Source organism: Pogona vitticeps, chromosome 1 (genome assembly GCF_051106095.1).
Source record: "Pogona vitticeps strain Pit_001003342236 chromosome 1, PviZW2.1, whole genome shotgun sequence".
NCBI classification, from domain to species: domain Eukaryota; kingdom Metazoa; phylum Chordata; class Lepidosauria; order Squamata; family Agamidae; genus Pogona; species Pogona vitticeps.
In genome coordinates this window covers 197765829-197786631 of record NC_135783.1, presented here as the reverse complement: position 1 = coordinate 197786631, position 20803 = coordinate 197765829, and the positions used below count along the sequence as shown (strand labels likewise).

The 20803-nt window shown below is 43.3% G+C and overlaps 1 protein-coding gene across 14 annotated transcripts in view; it reads right to left on the bottom strand.

Moving 5' to 3' along the window:
• The window catches only part of ZNF385B (zinc finger protein 385B), a 302949-nt gene that overhangs the window by 17072 nt on the left and 265074 nt on the right, over positions 1–20803 (bottom strand). For all 14 annotated transcript variants that reach the window (XM_078393837.1, XM_072980833.2, XM_072980858.2 and 11 more), the window contains one exon: positions 12473–12635. In XM_078393837.1, the coding sequence (XP_078249963.1) occupies positions 12473–12635 (163 nt within the window). The remainder of the gene's footprint in view (positions 1–12472; positions 12636–20803) is intronic.

The window sequence follows — 20803 nt, the reverse complement described above, 5'->3', positions numbered from 1 at the left end:
GCAATTAATCCATTCTGGCTGAAGAAAAAAAAATCACCAAAAAAGAAAAAAGAAAGTAAGTAAGAAAGAAATCACTACAAGACTCATTGGAAACGCGATTAATCCCTTCTGGCCGAAGGGGGGGGGGAAGAAAAGCAATTAGGCATGCAAGACTTATTGGAAATGCACAGAAAACAAATTGAGTACATGGGAAATGCACAGAGAACAAAGGGGGCAGGTCAGAAATGCAAAGAAAACAAAGTAAAAAGCAAGGGAAGCATGCAGGACCCATCGGAAATGGGGAAACCCCTCCCAAAAAGCAACAAAACCTCCAAGACCCATCAGAAATGGGAAAAAACCCAAAAAGCAACCAAACCCCCAAGACCCATCGGAAATAGGGGGGAAACCCAAAAAACAAACCCCCCAAGACCCATTGGAAATGGGGGGAACCAAAAAAACAAACCGGCCAAGACCCATCACAGCACAGAAACATAACCCCCATGCTGCAAAAACGCCCTGAACAGTTTTTAAAAAGCAGAAAACAGCACCTTACCTTATCAGGCAGCCCGAAGCCTCCCTGCAAACACACACACACACACTCGCTCAGAAGCAGAAGGAGGCAGTCCCAAGCCGCCTCCTCTGACACACTCTCTCTAACTGCTGGGGCAAAAGAGCTACAAAAAGCAGCCTTGTCACCACCTACAGTTTGCAATTTGAATTTCCCGCCTCCCCCCTTTTTCTGTTCATAAGTGGAAGCTCTGGTCACAAGTAGAAGCAAAATTCTGTGGCCGGAGCTGGTCGTAACTCTAAATGGTCGCAAGTAGGGACAGTCGTAAGTCGAGGCACCACTACTTCAAATAATAAATCTGTTTCTGTATGATGTGCTATGAAAAGGGGGATAAATGTTGACATCTTTCCAGTTCTTAATACAAGCTCTGATTCATACTGACCACATTACATTCATTTAAAAAGTGAGGCATGTTTGATAAGGAATTCCAAAACCATTTTTCCTGCTCTTTTGCCCTGTTTTCTGATTAACGAGAAACTAGTGCATGTCATTCAGAGCACCCGCTTCCTACGTGGTTGTATAGTTTGTCAAGAAATGAAACTTTTAAAACCATAGGCCAATGAGAAAAAAGTAGAATACCATTGCAGATCTGCATGGAAATCAGCTTGGAACAGAACATTTCTTAACATTTTCAGTATAATAACCTTTCATGCAAAACAAATCTCCTTTTCAAAAGTAACAGCTCTCAACATATGAAACTAGCGAGAAGCAGGAGTTCAGAGAGGGCCTAGGTTCTGCACAACAATTACTAAGAATTCACTCTCCTTCAATCCTCATGTTCTTCTAACCCTATGGGCCTATTGATATACTAGTAATAACTAGCTAGTAGTGAGCATATGAGTGTCACAGCACAAACTTCTCCCACTTCTGGGATTATGCAAATTAGCTTTTTATTGAAGTCTGATTTTATAAACTTAGAAACACTGCCTCTACTACCTCTGTGCAACATGAATGTGTTTTCAGCTTTAATTATAGGCCATCGATTAAGTCTGTTTTGGCCTAAGTTTATCAAGACAATCCTGAAACTGAAACTGATCTGCCATGTCCATGTATTATGAAAAATTTGAACCACAGACTGTTACCATTCAATATACATTCCAGTCCCCAAGAAAGGGGACACCAATAAATGCAACATCTACTATATAGGCATTAATTTCCCCAAACAAGCAAAGTGATGCTCAAGGTGTTGCAACAACTTTTACCAGAGCAAAAAATGCCTGCTGTTCTAGCTCAGTAGTCCCCAAACTTTTCTAAACCGTGGATCGGTTGGGGTGGGAGGGGTCCCTGTGTGGGGGTGGGGCATGCACACGGGTGGGCAGGGCATGCTCGCAGGCATGCGCAGATGGGTGGGGCGTGCTCACATGTGGGTGGGTTGGGCTTGTGTGTCTGCATGGATGAGCGGGGCAACGCACAGGGCACCTCTGTGTGTGTGTGGGCAGGCCATGTGTGCGGGTGGGCGTGTATGGGGGACATGCATGCAGGGGGGAGATGTGTCTCCACGGTCCGGTCCTGCCAAGGCCACAGTCCAGTACCGGGTTGCGGACCAGGAGTTCAGGATCCCTGTTCTAGCTGGAATCCAAAAAGAAGGAGGAACTAATGGCCATATCAAAACTATATGTTGGTTACTGGAGCACACCAAGGCACTTCAGAATATTGCTTTATGCTTTTATAGACTACACAAAGCCTTTCACTGTATGGCTCAAAAGAAGCTATAGCTTGTTCTAAAAGAAATGGGTCTGTTTTGACACTTGATTGTCCTGATGCATAACCTACATTAAGGACAAGTAGCTACTGTTAGGACACAATATGTACCGTTAGGACACAATATGTAGAAACAGAATGGTTTCCCATACGCAGAAGTCTCAGAAAAACATGTTTTGTATTTTCCTATCTGTTCAATCTGTATGCAGAATATATCATATTGACAGCTAGATTAGATTCAGATGAAGGCAGAGTGAAAACTGGTGGAAGAAACATCAGTAATTTAAGATATGCAGATGACATCATATTACTGTCAGAAAGCCACAATGACTTGAAATGTCTGCTGATGAAAACTGAATATTAAGAAAACAAAAATCATGGTTAGGGAAGAACTACATAAGGTTCATGCTGACATTCAAGATTTTGTATACCTTGATACAATTATCCATCCATCCATCCATCCATCCATCCATCCATCCATCCATCCATCCATCCATCCATCCATCCATCCATCCATCCATCCATCCATCCATCCATCCATCCATCCATCCATCCATCCATCCATCCATCCATCCATCCAAATGGAGATTGCAACCAGGGGAAGTCAGAAGAAAACTGAGACTTCGAAGGGCAGCTGCTATGAAAGAACTAGAAAAGATTGCCAAGCAGAAACCAAGGCCAAAATCATCCATGCTATTGTATTTCCAATTACTATGTAGAGATGTGATGGCTGGAAGCTGAAAAAAGCTGACAGGAAAGAACCCTTAATTTGTTCAATATGTGGCACTGGATATTGCGGACTGTCAGAAAGAGAACCAAGTAGGTCCCAGATGAAATCAAGCCTAACTTTCTCTAGAAGTAAAAAGGGTGAAACGGAGTCTCCCTCTTTCTCTTCTCCCTGCTCTATGTCCCCTAATTCTGCTTTGAAGGATTCCCCAATCCTCTAGAGGAGATAAGGACAGTGGGAGGAACTGACCGGACCAACTGCTTCTCCTGCATACAACCCAATCATGTGAAGTTATCCAATGTCTAGCAAACAAGATAACAGGAGCTCATGTTAATATTTTGCAGCAAGGAGCTTTTCCTTTTAATTTGTGCTTTAAATCTAGCCATGTAGCTTCTTGAGGGAAGGAAAAAAAACTGGTAGAAGAACACAGAACGAATGATGCTGGATCAGATGAAAGGCAGGCTTGTCCACTGTTTTGTTTTCCCAGCAGCCAAACAAATGCACACCATGGACAACCCACTGGTAGGATATGAGACCCATGGCAGCATCCAGCTTATGCCTCCCATCAGCTGGTATACAGAGGCCTTCTACTTGCAGGACTAGAGGGTAAATAAATAGCTAGGCAGGCATATGAACTGTTGATGAACTTATCTTGCATGAATTTGCCTAATCCTCTTTAAAAGATACCAAACGGATGGCCCTCACTATATTAGGTGGTGGTAAATTCTGTAGTCAGGCTATAAGAAATTCTCAACATTTTTCTCATCCTTTTCAAACAAATGGGCAACTGTTGCCAGATTTTTCATTCTTAGGTGAGAATGAAAACTCAAAACGCTTTTTTTGGTCACACTGTTTTTTATGAGAACAACTGTTACTTTGTGTTAAAAGTCCTGTATTTTTTACAACATTCTTTTCCACAGAAAAGAGAGGTAGAGGTGTGTGTGTGTGTGTGTGTGTGTGTGTGTGTGTGTGTGTGTGTGTGTGTGTGTGTGTGTGTGTGTGTGTGTGTGTGTGTGTGTGTGTGTGTGTGTGTGTGTGTGTGTGTGTGTGTGTGTGTGTGTGTATTAAATTGTGCTATGTGAAAATCTCAAATGACCACTGTTCAGTTCCAAAGGATGGTCCCCAGCTCTAGAACTATGAGAGATTCAAACCACGTTCAGGTATTAAGCCTGATAGCAGATAAGCCCCACTCCCCACACCCATCACATCTACAAATCACACAGATCTTCATGTATTCAGAACAAAAGTCTGTAGAGGTGCTTTCAATAGGTGCAGGTGAAAAACCTTTGAAGTGTTTCCGTGACTGGCAGCACTTGGGTTTCCCATTCTTGTCTTAAGTGCCTAGCCCTAGGGGCACCCTAGGACTGTGGTAAAAAGACATTATAAAAGATGAAAATGTAGTGAATGTTAAATAAATGAATTAAACTGCCAGTTCTGTTTCCAGTTCATTTTTAAGTGATCTCTGAACCAATCTCTTCATCAGATCCATGGCAATTCCAGTACCCCAATATCCCAATCAATTGCTGCCAGATCACCATATATCTGAACTGAGGATTTTACCCCAATGTGAAATTAGGCTCCCACCCCATGTGTCTCCGTTTGCATGAGATTACAGTGAATAGTGTTTGCCACTTCGAAAACCCAATCCTCCAATATTTAGGTCTCTTTTTGGAGCTACTCATTGGTCAGACTCTTATGGGGATTTTACTGTGGAAAGTATTCCTTGTATAACTATACTGTAAATCTCCCAGAGAGGGCTCTAGCACTATGGGGCCGTATATATAAGTAAAAACATCATCATCATCATCAGTCACAATGGCAAATAGGCAGCTATTTAACAAGATGCTGGTTGTGTGCCTGGTCACAGATCTGGGAGGGTGCCACTCATACAATTACAGTGGATCCTCGACTTACAGATGACTCCACTTACAGACTTTTCAAGTTAAAGCCTTCTCTGGCTGCAAAATTTAGGTTCGACTTGCAGCCGGAGAATTGACCTACAGACCAGAAAAAAACCAAAATGGAACAAAAACGGCCAGTTATGGATTAATCGGTTTTCCATGCATTGTAGGTCAACGGAGCCTTGACCTACAGACTTTTCGACCTGCAGCCACTGTTCCAATATGGATTAATTCCGTAAGTTGAGGGTCCACTGTAGGTGAATGACTTATTAATTCCAACTAATTTTGTTAATTAGTTGGAATTCACCACCATGATTTATGCAACTTCGCTTACTCTGGAATAAAATCCCAGCAAGATTCTGGCTACTATCTTTTTGTTTTCTTTTAACCTCCCTACGTGCAACACCTAGGTCCTCCTTTGGACCCAGGTATGGCCAGCCCACTGCTCACTCCTAATTCCAGTACTTTTATAATTTAAAAAGGACTAGCCTTCACATTGGTGACTGGGGGACTTCTCAGAGTCAGTTTCAATGCTGAAGTGCTTGGTTGCCTTGCAGAACAACAGGACCTGGTGCTCAACGGACACGATATTCCATTATGACTTGATAACAGGCTCCCTTACTTTCTTTACTTTCTTCTAAGCCTGGTCTTTGATGAACATAATTGCTAAAGCTACTCCTGCATGTGCAACATTTCTAACAGGAGCCTGTCTATGTAAGATTTGAGATGTGTTTCTGCCATTTTATCTCCTTTTAAGGTATTTTCAAGAGCCTTTTTACATCAGTGTTGAAAAACAAATGGCAGAGGACTCTTGCACACGGTGAGTGCCCCAGATTCCCAGGTTTGTCCTCCAGCATCATAGAAGGGGTGGTTAAGGCGTCTGTTTGAAACTCTGGAGAGCCACTGCCTTTCCATACAGACAGCGCTGAGTTAGAACAATTGGTCTTATTATAAATCGGTTTCCTGTTCACATTCATGGGCCCTACTTAAGAGATGGACTGCTAAAAGGAATACATACCTACGGTAAGAATTCTATAACATCCAGAAACTACCATTTACAATGTTCTTCTGTGTCTTTTGGGAGACACCATCCCCTGCTCTCGTGAGGAGCAGAATAGAATCATCATCATTTTCCTTCCCTTTCCCCTGATCTTTCTCTGCCCACATTTAAACCAGCACACTGAATTAGGTCAGCTTTCTACCTGCTCAGTAACTTGTCAAGATTAGCTCTCAACTCTTGATGTGTAAAGCTCATCATAAAATGTACAGATATAAATATGTATATATAAGAAAGATATGAAAAACTGCTTACCCAAACCACTTTCAAAGACCTGCAATGTCATTGCAGCACAAAAAAAAGCAGCTAGATGCCCTAGATCTCTCAATGAAGGTTCAGGATGGATGCAAAGGCAAAACAGATTTCCCTGACCTGCCCCACTGGGAAAGCACGAGATGGTATGCTTTAAAATGTGTCTTTAATGTGCTTGACTGTAGGCTTGGATGCTTGAACCATTTCTGGAAACAGAAAATTAGCATGATGGCTAGTAGGATTAAGGCTACTTTTCTTCCTGATGTGTACCTGTGCATGTGCATGGACATTTTAGAGGCAAAATCATTCAAATATGCATCCCTTTGGTGCTGTACATGCTTGCATTATCTCTCTTTTCAGCACATCTAAATTGGCTGCTAGTATGCCTGACATGGAATTCAGGTTTCTGCAACCAGATAATGAGATTAAGCTCTGATAACCTGCACCTGTGTTCTACCCTCTTTGAGGATTAATCAGTATACATTGTGCACTTATTTTACCTCATTGATTCTTGTGTTGTCCGTTATGTCCTCATGGGCTGGAATCCTATTGTTTAGTGTAAAAAGTTGCACCTATTTGGTGGGCCAACTCTGACAACTCCATTGATGCAAATGGACCTACACTAGTTCTGACTTAAGATACTAAGAGGATTTCAGCCATTAAATAACAGTTGTGTAATTCTCCATGACAGCTCATACTTTGTCGCCATAAATCTGCTGGTCTTGAAAGGTAGCACCTGATTCTTTCTTCTTTTGCTGCAAGATTGTGACAGGGTGCCGAGGAATTACTACATCCTCTGTTTCCAGGTACTCAGTGTGGTGTAGTGATGGACTAAGACCCTGGAGAGAAGAGTTCAAATGCCAGCTCAGCCACAGAAGCTCAGTGGGAGTGTAGAACTGGTAAAGCCACTTCTTAAATATCTCACTGACCTTGAAAGCCCTATTAGGGTTGCTAGGAGACAGTTTCTACTTGATGGCACCTGCACATAACTGTTTGCAGAAGCATTAGTGGTCTATCATCCACTCTTGGATGTTAAGGCAGCCTATCCATGGTTGAGAGACACGGATACTCTCTGTCTGTCGTTGGAATGTAGACACCGAGCTACCATCAGCTGAAGAAGAAAAATTTTGTAACGTATTATTAAGGGGTATCCTTAGTCCAGACAGACTTAGGAATGAGCATAGAGAAACTCCAGGGCCTGTTTTCAAGGATTAGTTGCGGGAAGCAATAGTTTCCAGAAGTTCACTGGAGCCTGAAACAAAATCACCTTCAAAGAGCATGGAAGAAGGAAAAGGGGGCAGACAAATTTGGTCTGGTGGTGAATCTACAATCATACTTACTGACTTGAGTGCATTAATGGTGTTCTCACGGCAACCATCTTGAGAAGACAGATGGCAAAGGAAAAAAGGTGTGGAAAACTCCATTCAATTTGTGGTTGTCAGGATTGAGACAGAATGAAGAGAATATGGTTTGGAGCCCCCTCGAGAGGCAGACCAGATGTGGCAAGTGGATATCATTACTAAAAAAAGTTTATTTTTCTAACTTTATGTAAAAAAATAACAATGTATTTGATAAATAAATAAAACAAGATTATAATTTTACAAATGCAAATACATCATTCTATTATGTACGGCAGTGTTTCCCAACCTAGGCTAACCCAGGTGTTCTTGGACTGAAATTCCCAGAAGCCTTCACCAACAGCTGTATTGGCCCGGGTTTTGGGGAGTTAAAGTCCAAGAACACCTGGGTTACCCAAGGTTGGGAACCACTGACCTAGTGGTATAATTATATCACTGCCTTTGTAATATGGATATATTAATTTTTAAATATATATATATCGCTCAATTCTTGTTTATGGTACTTCTGTGGCCACAGTATATCTGAAAACTGGTCTAGGTCACATGGTGGCTAGAGATACGGTGAGAACTACGGTCAAATGCTCATCAACTATGAGGTCTGCTTAGTGACTGACTCTGGGTCTATCGCTCTCTTTCAGCATCACGCAACTCACAAGTTTATTGTGAGGATAAAATGGTGAAGGGCACAATGCAGGCCCCCTTCAGATCATTTGAAGAAAGGTGCTATCATAAATGTGATACATTTTTTTAAAATGCAAAATGAGAGCATTGCTAACTTAAACAGACACATAGGCTTCTCTTCCTCCCAGGACTTGATACCACTGATTTATATTGACAGCAACCTTATATTTCTTCTTTTAATTTTAAAGGAACACAAAGGCCACAAAATGGAAGCTGAGCGACAGCTGGTTGACTTATTTCTCTGCTGTGCATTTCACTGTCATCTTAGAACTGTGGCCATTTTTATAAAGGAGGTTTATATCACTTTATGTCATCAAAGTTCATTTTTCATGGAGAAGGAAAAAGAAAGATAGAAACTGTAATGCCAATAAGCCTTTTGCATAAAGTTGGCTTTATAATGGAATATTCAACCTACAGCTGATCAGAAGTCAGAAGTGAAGCTTTTATTTTAACTCCATTAGCCAATTAAATTATTTGGGGGAGAAACGGGGTGGGGGAATTAAAGATATATTTCAACTTAGATCAATGAAGTGAAGTCTAAAAATTACTCGGACTTAATTGGCTAATCCTGTTTACGGTGTAATTGGAGCCTTTTCTCAACCTCCTCCCTTTCATAATCTCTGATTGTTTTCTGAAACATCGGAATTACTTTAATAATTTGCAAAATGATGACTAGAACTCTGATCTCCCAAATCCCAATCCAGTGATTTTACTATTACAGTCGTGCCCTGCTTAACGGTTGCCCCACATTACGACAAATCCGCTTTACGATGATGTTTTTGCAATCGTCTAAATGGGTGAATTTCGCTTCGCGATGATCAGTTCCCTGCTTTGGGAAACAATTTTCGCTTTATGATGATCAAAAACAGCTGATCATCGGGGTTTCAAAATGGCCACCGGGTGCTTAAAATGGCTCCGCGTTGTGCTTAGGAGTGGATTCCTCACTATACAGGGAGCGAAAATGGCTGCCGTATGGAGGATCTTTGCTGGACGTTGAGTTTTCAGCCCATTGGAACGCATTGAACGGTTTTCAATGCGTTTCAATGGGCTTTTTAATTTCGCTTTACGATGTTTTTGCTTAACAGCGATTTTCCTGGAACGGATTATCGTCGTTAAGTGAGGCACCACTGTACACTACACTGGCTTTCCTAGAATAAGCATGGACACTCGTCTTCATCTTTTAGCTCAAACATTCATTATGAGATTCACTCATTACTATATTTCAACCCATTTTTAACCATGGTTTTATTCTTGCGATTACAAGCCACCTTTAGTTGTGATACCTTTTCTCCCCAATCTCAGCAATTTGACAAGTGCTTCATATTTCTTCTCTTACTCCACCTTTAAGAGTACATTTATACAAGTGTGAAAGTAATCGCCATTAGGAGTGGGAATCTACCCCACACCAACTGTGTGTGTTCTGTGCCATCAAGACAGGACCAACTTATAGTGACCCTCGTAGGGCTCTCAAGGTAAATGAGATATCTAAAGTGGGGGTTTACTAACATCACACTTGTCCAGTACATTTCCATGGCTCAGATAGCATTTGAACCCACGTCTTGAGTCTTTGTTCATCATTCAGTCCACTCCACCGCACTCAGTGTACTGCATCTATTTAACATTATTCAAAGAGAAGTAACAACTTTTCTGATTACATTGCTTGTTGAACTAATGGAGCCGCTACGATTGACTCTGCTAGGGACTGAAACATTTTAAAGAATATATATATGCATATAATTCATTAGAGACGTTATTGGTTTGTACAAAAGGCCAGCAAGAACCCCCCCCCCACTAAATTTCACAATCAACATTGCCAAACAAACAAAAGAAAAAAGAAAAAGAAAAGTGTTTTAAGGTATACAAATGGGCTTATTTCCTTGCTTATAGCAAGGAAAGAGCTGAAGTAATGTCATAACTAAGATAATTGTTTCAGGTTTATTATTATGCCTAATTCTGAGGAGGGGTTTTGAAGACAATATTAATGCTCGCAGAAATGTCCCGGCCCTCTTGCCCATTATTCTGAGCCCTGGCGGCAGTCACTGCAAGTGAAAGGGATCTGTGCCTGACAGTAATGCATATGACACATGCGGTACTTCCTCATTTCAGTTTCCTTATTGTTTTTATTGTTGTTGCTGCTGTTATTATTACTGCTGCTAATTACATTTATATCTTGCCTGTCCACAATAAAGTAGCACTTAAGGTGGTTCAAAGTCTTTATAACACAACCAGAACATCTATACCCCTAATTTTAACCATAAAATTGAATTTAAAAAAAATACACCTAATCAATTACTGTACATGCATTAAAGCATTAAAACCAATTAAGTGTGCAGTTCAGAAAACAACACAGGAGGGCAAGTTGAACATCAAGTGCCAATTTGAAAAGATGTCTTTGCACATCGTTTTTGAAAGCAGCCAAAGTGGAAACTAATCACAGCCCTGAAGGGAGTGGATTCCATAGTCCAGAAGCCATGCCTGTTAGGCAGGTCTGTGAAATAGCTGGGCTTCTTAAGAGGACCCTTCCTCAAGACCCGAATATCTGGAGAAGCTTATAACGAGATAGGCGGTCTTTTAATTAGCCAGGACCCAAGCCATTTAGTGTTTTAGATACCTTAAATCAGGCCCAGGAAGCGTGGAGCAATGAGTATGGATCTTCACTACTGGGGTCATACAGTATGATTGCAACACCATGTACAAGTTAGCAGCCTAGCTGCTGCATGTTGAACCAGCTGAAGATCTTGGATCCTCTTCAAGAGTAGCACCGCACAAGAGTGCATGGCAGTAATCAAGGCATGATGTAATTAAGGCATGGGTGACTGTTGCTAATTTAGGTCAACTCACGTAAATGTGCTTGTACAAAAGCACTCCTCATCTGTGCTGCCCCCTGGGACTCCAGGGATAAGAAAGAATCAAGCAACACTTCCAGGCTACAAACCGGACCCTTCGGGGCAGTGCAACTCTTTTTACAACAGGTTGAATCCTAATTCCCAAACTTGGCTGTCTATGGACCAGCAGCACCTCTGTCTCGTCACCTTGGTCATCCTCCTCCAGCCTACAGTTGAGCTTAGACAGCATTCAAGAGCCTGGACTGGTTCATTGGATAACAAGGAGCAGCAGAACTGCCATCAGAATATTGATGGCCCCTTATGCCAAAGCTCCAAAGGGCCTGTCTCAGAAGCTCCATAGAGGTGTTAAATAATATAGGGGTAAGAGTCACCACCAGCCAAAGGGCACTGGTTTGAACCATGCTCCTCACACACCACCTTTTGTATATGCCATGGCAGGAAGAATGGGAACCATTGCAATACAGTGCCCCCAGCCACCAGCCTAGCTAGGTGATCCAACAGGATAACGTGGTCAATGGTACTGAAGGTTGCTGAGCCATCCGGAGAACTAATCCGGTTGCGCTTCTCTCCTATCCAAGCCCTAGTGCAGGTGTTCTACTGGGTAACCAAAGCATAGCAGCTAGCAGGACAAGTCAGACAAATATATAAGGAACCACACACAGAGAAGGGCCCTGTGCATAGGATTCCAGGTCTGGTCTGGAATCTGTTAGATCCATTAGGCAGGTTGCTGAGTCTGCTTGCTGGCATCAGACGAGACTACCAGCCTTCATAGCATTTTCCTCCCATTGGGCAATGACAGGGGAAGATCAATCTTCCATCCCTCCTCTCCATCTGGAGGAAGTGGAGGGCCCATTAGCTTTGACAATATCAACCGTTTATTGGGTAGCTAGGCATACCTCTAGGTCACAGGTGGCCTAGGCTCTCCTCTGGCTACTGTGGCAACAGCAACAGCATGCATTTCCCGCTGGGCAGCTACATAATTACACTGCTGTTGCAGCCAGCAAATCACCGCAGATTAAGCAAGAAATCATTTCGGCTCTGGAATGAGTGCCTTGCCATCTGCCTTGACAAACCTAAGTTGACGATGTTGTTTTTAAACCGAGTAGCTATCCTAGGTTGACAGAGAAAGCAACCCGGACCTTCCAGTTACCTCCAGCAGTTGTGTTTTTCAATTTCCAACCACCCCGACAAAATGATTACGTAGCTCGGATGAAATTGGGAAATACACACTGAGTCTTAAATACACTCTTCGACAGTGTTCACTGCTGAATGTAACACTCCTCATTTATGGCAAAGTATTTAACACAGTAACGGAAAAACCACACACAGTTCAGAATCTCAGGCAAAGCAAGAAGAAGAAGAAGAAGAAGTAAAGAATGCAAAGAATGAAAATGTCATTGACCTGATTTGTCAGTGATGCTGGCCGGGACCGGTGTGGAGGAGCCATTCGTATTAGCCTTTGCACTGTTCTTGGAAGCACCAGCTTTGGGTCTATTTTTCGTTGCTTCTAGCGCTTTGACTTTCTTGGCATGTTTACTTCCTTTGTAGTGGGCCTCGGCCTGGCTCTACAAAGGAGAACAAATCAGGCTCATCATTTGCATTTCGTACCGCTCCGTGGATGAAAACGTCGAAACAAAAGTTAGACAGCTTTCAAAAATAGGCACCACATTCGTTTTGCTTGATAAGATACATATATATGGTGGGGGATATATATATATATATTTGGTGGGGGATTGCACTTTCATTCTTGATCTTGCTTTTACGTATCAAGGACACGAATATCAGATTTTAACAGAGGTTTTATGCAGAACACATTTTTAAGACTTACAGTAAGAAGATGAGCCTCTCTACTCAATGCTAGCAAAACTCAATTTAAAGTTTAAGCTATTGCATCAACAAAAGTATGTTTCATTTAGAAAATGTCTGAATTTGTCGGAAGTTTAAAGCCTTGTTCCAAACAGAGTGTGCCTGAGCCTTCTGGAACCTGTTGAGCTGGATCCAGATTTAATTATACCTGGAGTAGAATCACTGAAATAAATCAGGATTCAGTGGGTTATAGCTAACTTAAGACTGACTGATTACCACGGGTCTGTTTTTAGTATGATTAAATTTAAATCCAACCCAAAAGGTTTAAAAGCATCTAAATCTGCAGAAGATTTAGAGACAAATCTTTACTGAATATATCTGAAAACACAAGGCACGTGTACTAGGTCTGTTTCTCAAAATACAACTCCATGGACCTCTGCAGGAGATGAGACTGCATCAGCCTTGCACCGTGAACTGCTCTGTGCCTGGCATCTCTCTTCCTGCTGCAGGGTTTTGCACTCTTGGCTTCCAGCAAAAAAAAAGAGAGAGAGAGGAGGTTTACTGCATCCCTAATGAGACACCATGAATGGAGGGAGGGCTGTGCTAGGTGTGTATGTGTGCCTGAATGAGCACAAGGCTACTATCAGGTGCAACACTACAAGGCCAGCACGTTTTATTAGAGTGTTATGAAGACTGATCTTTTAATCTTCAATACAAGGAAGCGAATCATGAGGTCTGTCAAGGATGGTTTTTGGGGGCCTTGGAGGAAATGGAAACAACACACAAACTCTCTCTCTCTTTTTTTTTTTTTTAAATCACCCTCTCAAAAATTAGGATAACAATGCCTCTAGAGCAGGAGTCAGAGGTCTGAGTGGGGATTTCCTAGCACCCTAAGGGCTGCACTCCAAAAAGGCAGCAGGACTAAACACGGAAGAGCGTGGTCCAACAGGTCAGTTTGTGTACAGTACATATTTTTTAAAAGTAATCGTTATGCATGGTACAGGTTGGTACACTGGGTTTTTGTTAACGGAAAAAAAATAGGTTTAAACTTGGTGTTTTATAAAGGGTGGATTAAAATCAATGATTTTTTTTTAAAAAAGCAAATGGATAAAAAAAATGTAAATTTAAATCATAAAAACACTTCTAATTTTTAAAATTTAAATCATGATTTAAATTGTGATTTCAAATCCACCTTGGAAAAAAAACCAAAACAGGGCTGTTTAGTGGTTAAAAAAATGGAGTGTTGGGAGCCCATCCAAATACGCTGAAGAGTCCCCCATACCTCCCTGGAGAGCACATGGTAGCTTTCTGAGAAGAGTTGATAAACCTTATTTTTAATTCTCAGAATAATTATAGAGAGGTGACTAGTGGTGGTGGAAAAAACCCCTGGAGACTGCATATGGCCATAAAGCCCACCCTGGCTCTAGGGAGTACAGATTTCTCCTAAAACAAAATGTGGCCCCAATAACCTTATTTTAGGAAAAATCTGTGTTTCTTTTTTAATGGAAGTGGCTTCCATTAAGCTGGAAGTGATCCTCTAGTCACTTACAGCTTCCTTTGGAGGGACTAGTGCAAGAAAAAGGATTCCTTGATGCCTAGAATAATATCTCCTGGATGAAGAAAACGGAAACAAATCCATGTGGACTCTCCCTCCTGTCACCTCCAAGATATACAAAAACAACAACAAAAAAAGTCTTGTGGAATCTAAAAGAATGACAAGCTTTATTGGGCATAAGCATCTATAGATGGTAGCCCACTTGTGGAGTCAATAACCACCTTTTGCTCAAAATGCTGTTGCTTAGTATAAGCTAAAAAGTAGCTTTTGCAGGGACGGTTTGCCAGGGAGGGGTGGACTGAAAGTTATGGTGCATGCTAAGCAGAGATGGGCACAAACCACAGCTTGAGGGCTCAGCTCAGTGCTGCGCCACACAGGTGTTCAGTGGGGGCCGCACACTCCCCCCCTCTCCCACCTTCCCTGCACTCTCACTCATTTCTCAGGCAATGCAGGTTTCTCTACCAACCTCCTCAGCTCAACTGGCCACTCACCGTTTGCAGCAGGCACTTCCCTCCTCTGGCAGCTATCCACTCAAAGGCAGCACTGCAGGCACCTTGCCCCACCTCCTTGTCTAGGTGGACGAGGGGGGGGCCTTGGAGGAAGTGGAGGAGAGAAGCGTGCACTGAAAAACGGTGACCTGGAGGTTGTGCTGAGGAGGCGGGGAGGGAAGTGCACATCACCTGGGAAATGGGTGAGCACGCAAAGGAGGCGGGAGAGGGGAGTGTGCAGCGCACACTGAACACCCATATGGGTACTGAGCTGAACTGGGTCAAACCACCAGACTGTGGTTCGTGCCTGTTACATAACAGCACTGATGTTACCTGTCTGTCATGGGTTTGGAGGGAAAGTTCCATCCTATGGGGAGTGGAAGGCGGGACATCAGGAGGAGGGGCTGTACTGTATAAATATGTGATGCCTGTGTGGTGAAGAGGTGATGCTGAGACAGACTGTGAGACACTGGGAGGGACGAAGCAGCAGCTGGGGAAGAAGAAGCTGTTGTGGGAGTCTGTGTGTCTGACAGGGTACTACTGTGTGTCAGAGTACCAACCTGAAAGGTTCAGGGGTCTGTGGGTTAGCCAGAACTGATGGGTTCAGGGTCTGTGCTTTAAGTTAAAGGTTCTAGGTGAACCAAACTGTATGCTTGTGTGTGTGAGAATAAGCCACGTTACTTTATTTTATTCACCTGATTGTTTTATTTACCCTGTTTGTATTTAAAATAAACCTTATTCTTTTGTTGTTTAAAAATCCATCCCTGGTCTGTGTGACTTATTATAGGGAATGGTTGGTGGCAGCTTAGTAACTGTGTGATAGATCCCAGTAGGTCTGGGTTTGTCACATTGATTGGTGTCCAGCGTGTGGGATACGACTGGTCCAGTTGTCCAGCGGTCCAGCAAAGCCTTGGCAAGTGTGCCCAGAGCAAGGGGGGTCTAGTCAGGGACAGTCTGAGGCGCGTAGGTAATCTTCTAGGTGTACCTCACGGGGAGGTGCACTAGTAGAAGAACGTGCCAACTGGGGAGACTTAGATTAAGGTGCTCTGAGGCAGCCTGATTTTGGCGGGAAAACGCTGAGGCAAAACTGCGTAGCAACAGTGAGCTAGCTTGCCAGCTGAGAGGCCCAGCAGAGGGGGGTAGGCTCTGACTCGATACTGTTGCAAATTTAGTGCTGAAGAACAGCAGCAATCTCTAGGAGAGCTGGTTCTGAGGCAAGAAGGAAAAAAGTGGTCGTTTTATTTTGAGGCTTGACTTTTTAAAGCAGCCTGTTCTGAGGGGGGGTTATGCCCTTGACTCGAAGCCAAGTAGCAGAAATGAGTGACGTGAAAGACCCCCAGATTGACCAAGGTTCTGAGGATGAATTTGGCTCAGTGCAAGGTGATAGCACAGGAGAGCAGAACCCAGAACTCAGAAAAATACTCCTAGCCCAACAGCATGAACTGAGGGTGAGGGAAATGGAAATCAGAAGAAAAGAAAGAGCTGAAATCTGTCAGGCAGAGGCAGATGCCAAGAAAAGGGGAATGGCCATGAGGATAAAAGAGATGGAACTGAAACACCAAATTAGACTGGTACAATTGGAATTGAAGTTCCTAAATAAGTTTATTAACAATTTATCAGGGGAAGAAATGTCAAAGAAGGAAAAGTATGAGGCTCAGGTCAGACAAAGTGAGCAAGATCTTGAAAAATATACTCAGCAAAAAGACATTAAATTAAAAGAAATCAGAGATAAGACTGAAGAAAAAGTAAAAGAGATAAAAGCTAGGGCTGAGGAAGAAATTTTACAGATCAGGGCTGAGTTTGAGGCCAAGCAAAAGGAGCTGGATTTGAGAATAAAAGGGAAAAGCCAGCAAGGGGGAGGGGCCCATGGTGAAGGGAAGCCCTCAGACATGAAACTAAGACCTCAGATTTTGGAGGGAAAACCAAAACAAGATGAGAGAGAATCAAAAAACACCAGAAAATGTTATTTCTGTCAGGGAAAGGGTCATCTAATCTCAGAGTGTGAGATATTAAAGCAGCTAAAAGGAATGGTGCCTCAGGAGTCTAGTGGGACCAAGCCAAAAGCTGTGTTCTGTGTCCAGAAAGAGCAAGGCTCAGTGTCACTGAGGGAGCCGGTTGCCATGACTACTCAGTCTGGAACAGCTACCTATGCTGATCAGGCTGAGGAAAATGGTCCTCTTATGGAGGTAAAGCGCTGCTTGCTGATAAAAACAGATTCTCAGTTGTTTGAGACAGCAGGGGTGGACGTAGGAGTACTTGACCGTCAGTATAGGGGGCTGCGGGACACTTGTTCCCAGGTAACCCTGTGCCATCCAGATATCATCCCTAGGGAGTTTATAATCCCAAATGAGAGCATGAAGGTGGCAGGGATTGAGGGGCAGATAATCTCTCTGCCAGTAGCAGAGGTACCTGTCAACTTTCAAGGCTGGAGGGGAGATTGGCGGCTAGCGATTTCATCGACTCTGCCAGCAGCCGTGCTCGTGGGAAATGACCTGGCTGAACATGTGAAACGGGTGCTAGTGATTACACGCTCACAAGCCACCACAGGGACAGTTCAGGGGGGTAATGATGAGCCAGAGACGGAAGCAGAGGGGAGTTCAGAAGCTGTGGTGGAAACCTTAACCACAGACAGCAGATTTGGACAGGAGCAAAAGGCAGACGCCACTCTCCAAAAGTGTTTTGAACAGGTGACTGACGCCCAACTAACACCTGAAACCCCAGTGAGATTTCTGGAGAAAAAGGGGATTTTATATAGAGAAACCCTGAGGAATATCTCAAAAGGGGGAGATGGGATCAGAAGTCAGCTGGTGGTACCTGAAAAGTATCGCCCCATGATCTTACAGAGAGGTCACTCTGACATGTTTGCTGCACACTTAGGAGTGAACAAAACACAGCAGAGAATCACACAGAATTTCTACTGGCCTGACATAGGGAAGCAGATCAGGGAGTTCTGTAAACAATGTGATGTGTGTCAAAGGCAGGGGAATAACCGCGACAGGACCAAAGCAAAGTTGTGCCCTTTGCCTGTGGTTGACACTCCGTTCAAATGCATAGGGGTGGATATTGTGGGACCTTTGCCCAAGGCCACAAAGAAGGGGAATAGGTTCATTCTAACAATTGTGGACCATGCCACAAGGTATCCTGAAGCCATACCCTTGACAAACATCGAAACTAACACAGTGGCCGATGCTTTGGTGGGGTACATGTCCAGGATGGGATTTGCCTCAGAGATAATCACAGATTTGGGCACATCGTTCACGTCAAAGCTCATGAAACGCTTATGGCAAATCTGTGGAATTAAGCTCAGGGAAGCCACTGCCTATCATCCTGAAAGTGATGGGGTAACTGAGAAGTTCAATGGGACTCTAATGCGCATGATTAGGGCTTTCTTGGCAGAGAATCCAAACAATTGGGACCAGAAGCTGCAATCCCTTTTGGTTGCTTATCGATCAGTGCCACAAGCCAGTACCGGGTTCAGTCCATTTGAACTTTTATTTGGGAAAGGGGTGAAGGGGCCCCTTGATTTGATCGAGCAGGGTTGGGGGCAGATCGCCCAGGGTGACCCACAAGACGTTGTGACTTACATAGACACCTTGATGAATGACCTAAGGAGAAACCTAGAGCTAGCAGCAGAGACCCTGCCAGCTCAAAAGGTCAGAAAGAAAGCTTGGGATGACCAGGAAGGCAGGGAGAGGCGCTTTAACCCAGGGGAGGAAGTGCTTTGGCCTAGGCTCTGCAGAGAGAGCAAACTGCAGCTGGATAGCCCAGAAATAAAATATTTGGGTCACATGGTAGGGGGAGGAATGATAAAACCCCTGGAGGCCAAAATAGAAGCTGTTCGTGATTGGCCTAGACCCAACACCAAGAAAAAAGTCAAATCATTTCTTGGGTTGGTGGGCTACTACCGAAAGTTCATCCCGAGGTTTAGCGAGATTGCGGCTCCGCTGACCGATCTGACGAGGAAGAAGGCTGATGACCGCATCCCGTGGACCAGCGACTGTGAGGCGGCGTTCCAGAGGTTGAAGGAGGCGTTAATCAACTATCCTGTCCTGCGTGCTCCAGACTTCGACCGGGAGTTCATCATCTACACCGACGCGTCTAACAGCGGGGTAGGAGCAGTTCTGTGCCAGGAGGATGAGAATGGTGACCAGCATCCGGTGTCCTACCTGAGTAGGAAACTTCAAAAAGGTGAGAGACATTTGGCAACCGTGGAGAAGGAGTGTTTGGCCATAGTCTACGCGATCCAGAAGGCCAAGCCTTACATCTGGGGAAGACATTTTGTTCTGTGTACTGACCATTCACCATTGCAATGGTTAAAGACGATGAAAACCCACAATAGCAAACTTATGAGGTGGGCTTTGAACTTACAGGACTATGACTTTGAAGTGAAGGTGGTCAGAGGGTCAGTGAACTGTGTTGCTGACGCCTTATCAAGAAGACCTGAAGACTGAAGACGGCGAAAGAACATGGACTATATGTATATAATGAAAACAAAAAGTTAAAATGTACCTGGTTTTGAATTTGGTTGGTATTAATAAAGGTAAATTGATGTACTGTATATGGTAAAATGTTTAAATGCATATTTGCTATGGTTAACTTGGAGTGTAAGTATATGTAAGTATTATATGGTATGTATAAATGTTGTTGTGTATTTTATGCAGGTTGTTTTTTTTGGTGAAAAGCACTTTTAGCTTTCCCCCTACAAAACAACTTTTAAAGAGGGGAGGTGTTACATAACAGCACTGATGTTACCTGTCTGTCATGGGTTTGGAGGGAAAGTTCCATCCTATGGGGAGTGGAAGGCGGGACATCAGGAGGAGGGGCTGTACTGTATAAATATGTGATGCCTGTGTGGTGAAGAGGTGATGCTGAGACAGACTGTGAGACACTGGGAGGGACGAAGCAGCAGCTGGGGAAGAAGAAGCTGTTGTGGGAGTCTGTGTGTCTGACAGGGTACTACTGTGTGTCAGAGTACCAACCTGAAAGGTTCAGGGGTCTGTGGGTTAGCCAGAACTGATGGGTTCAGGGTCTGTGCTTTAAGTTAAAGGTTCTAGGTGAACCAAACTGTATGCTTGTGTGTGTGAGAATAAGCCACGTTACTTTATTTTATTCACCTGATTGTTTTATTTACCCTGTTTGTATTTAAAATAAACCTTATTCTTTTGTTGTTTAAAAATCCATCCCTGGTCTGTGTGACTTATTATAGGGAATGGTTGGTGGCAGCTTAGTAACTGTGTGATAGATCCCAGTAGGTCTGGGTTTGTCACAGTGCCCATCCCTATGCTAAGCAAAAGGATTTTGTCCTGTGAATCTGAAGAAGGGCTCCAGGCCAAAGAAGACTGTGCCAATTAAAGCTAACTAATCTCAGTTGCTAGAAGATGCCCCCCCCCCCGTTTGTTGTTTGTTTGTTTTGGTTTTTGGGCAGACTAACGTTGCTACTCTTTTGGAAACTTAGCAGCATCGTTTTACCAATGGACCCTGCTACTTGGGGAAAAGATTGCCAACGGTTTTCATTATGCTTTAGAAAACATTTTCCAAAGCTGTTATTTTTCATAACACAGTATGTGGTGAAAACACTGTAGATCTGGAACAGACAAGAGTTTGAATGAAAAGAAAAAGCGTAGCTTTTTCACAGTGTTTAAGCTGTCAGGTATAATGCTCATCTCATGCTCAAAAACGTTATGAAAAATAGAACATACACCACAATTCTATATCCGTGTACTCAAAACTAACGTCTGTTCAATGGGCTTTACTCTAAGGAAACTGGGCACATGTTTGCAACTCAGATTGCGCAAACTCAGGCATATAGGCGTAGAAGTACATCTCACTGAATTCTCTAGGACTTTCTTCTGAATAGACATCAATAGTACTGGCTGTACGTTAA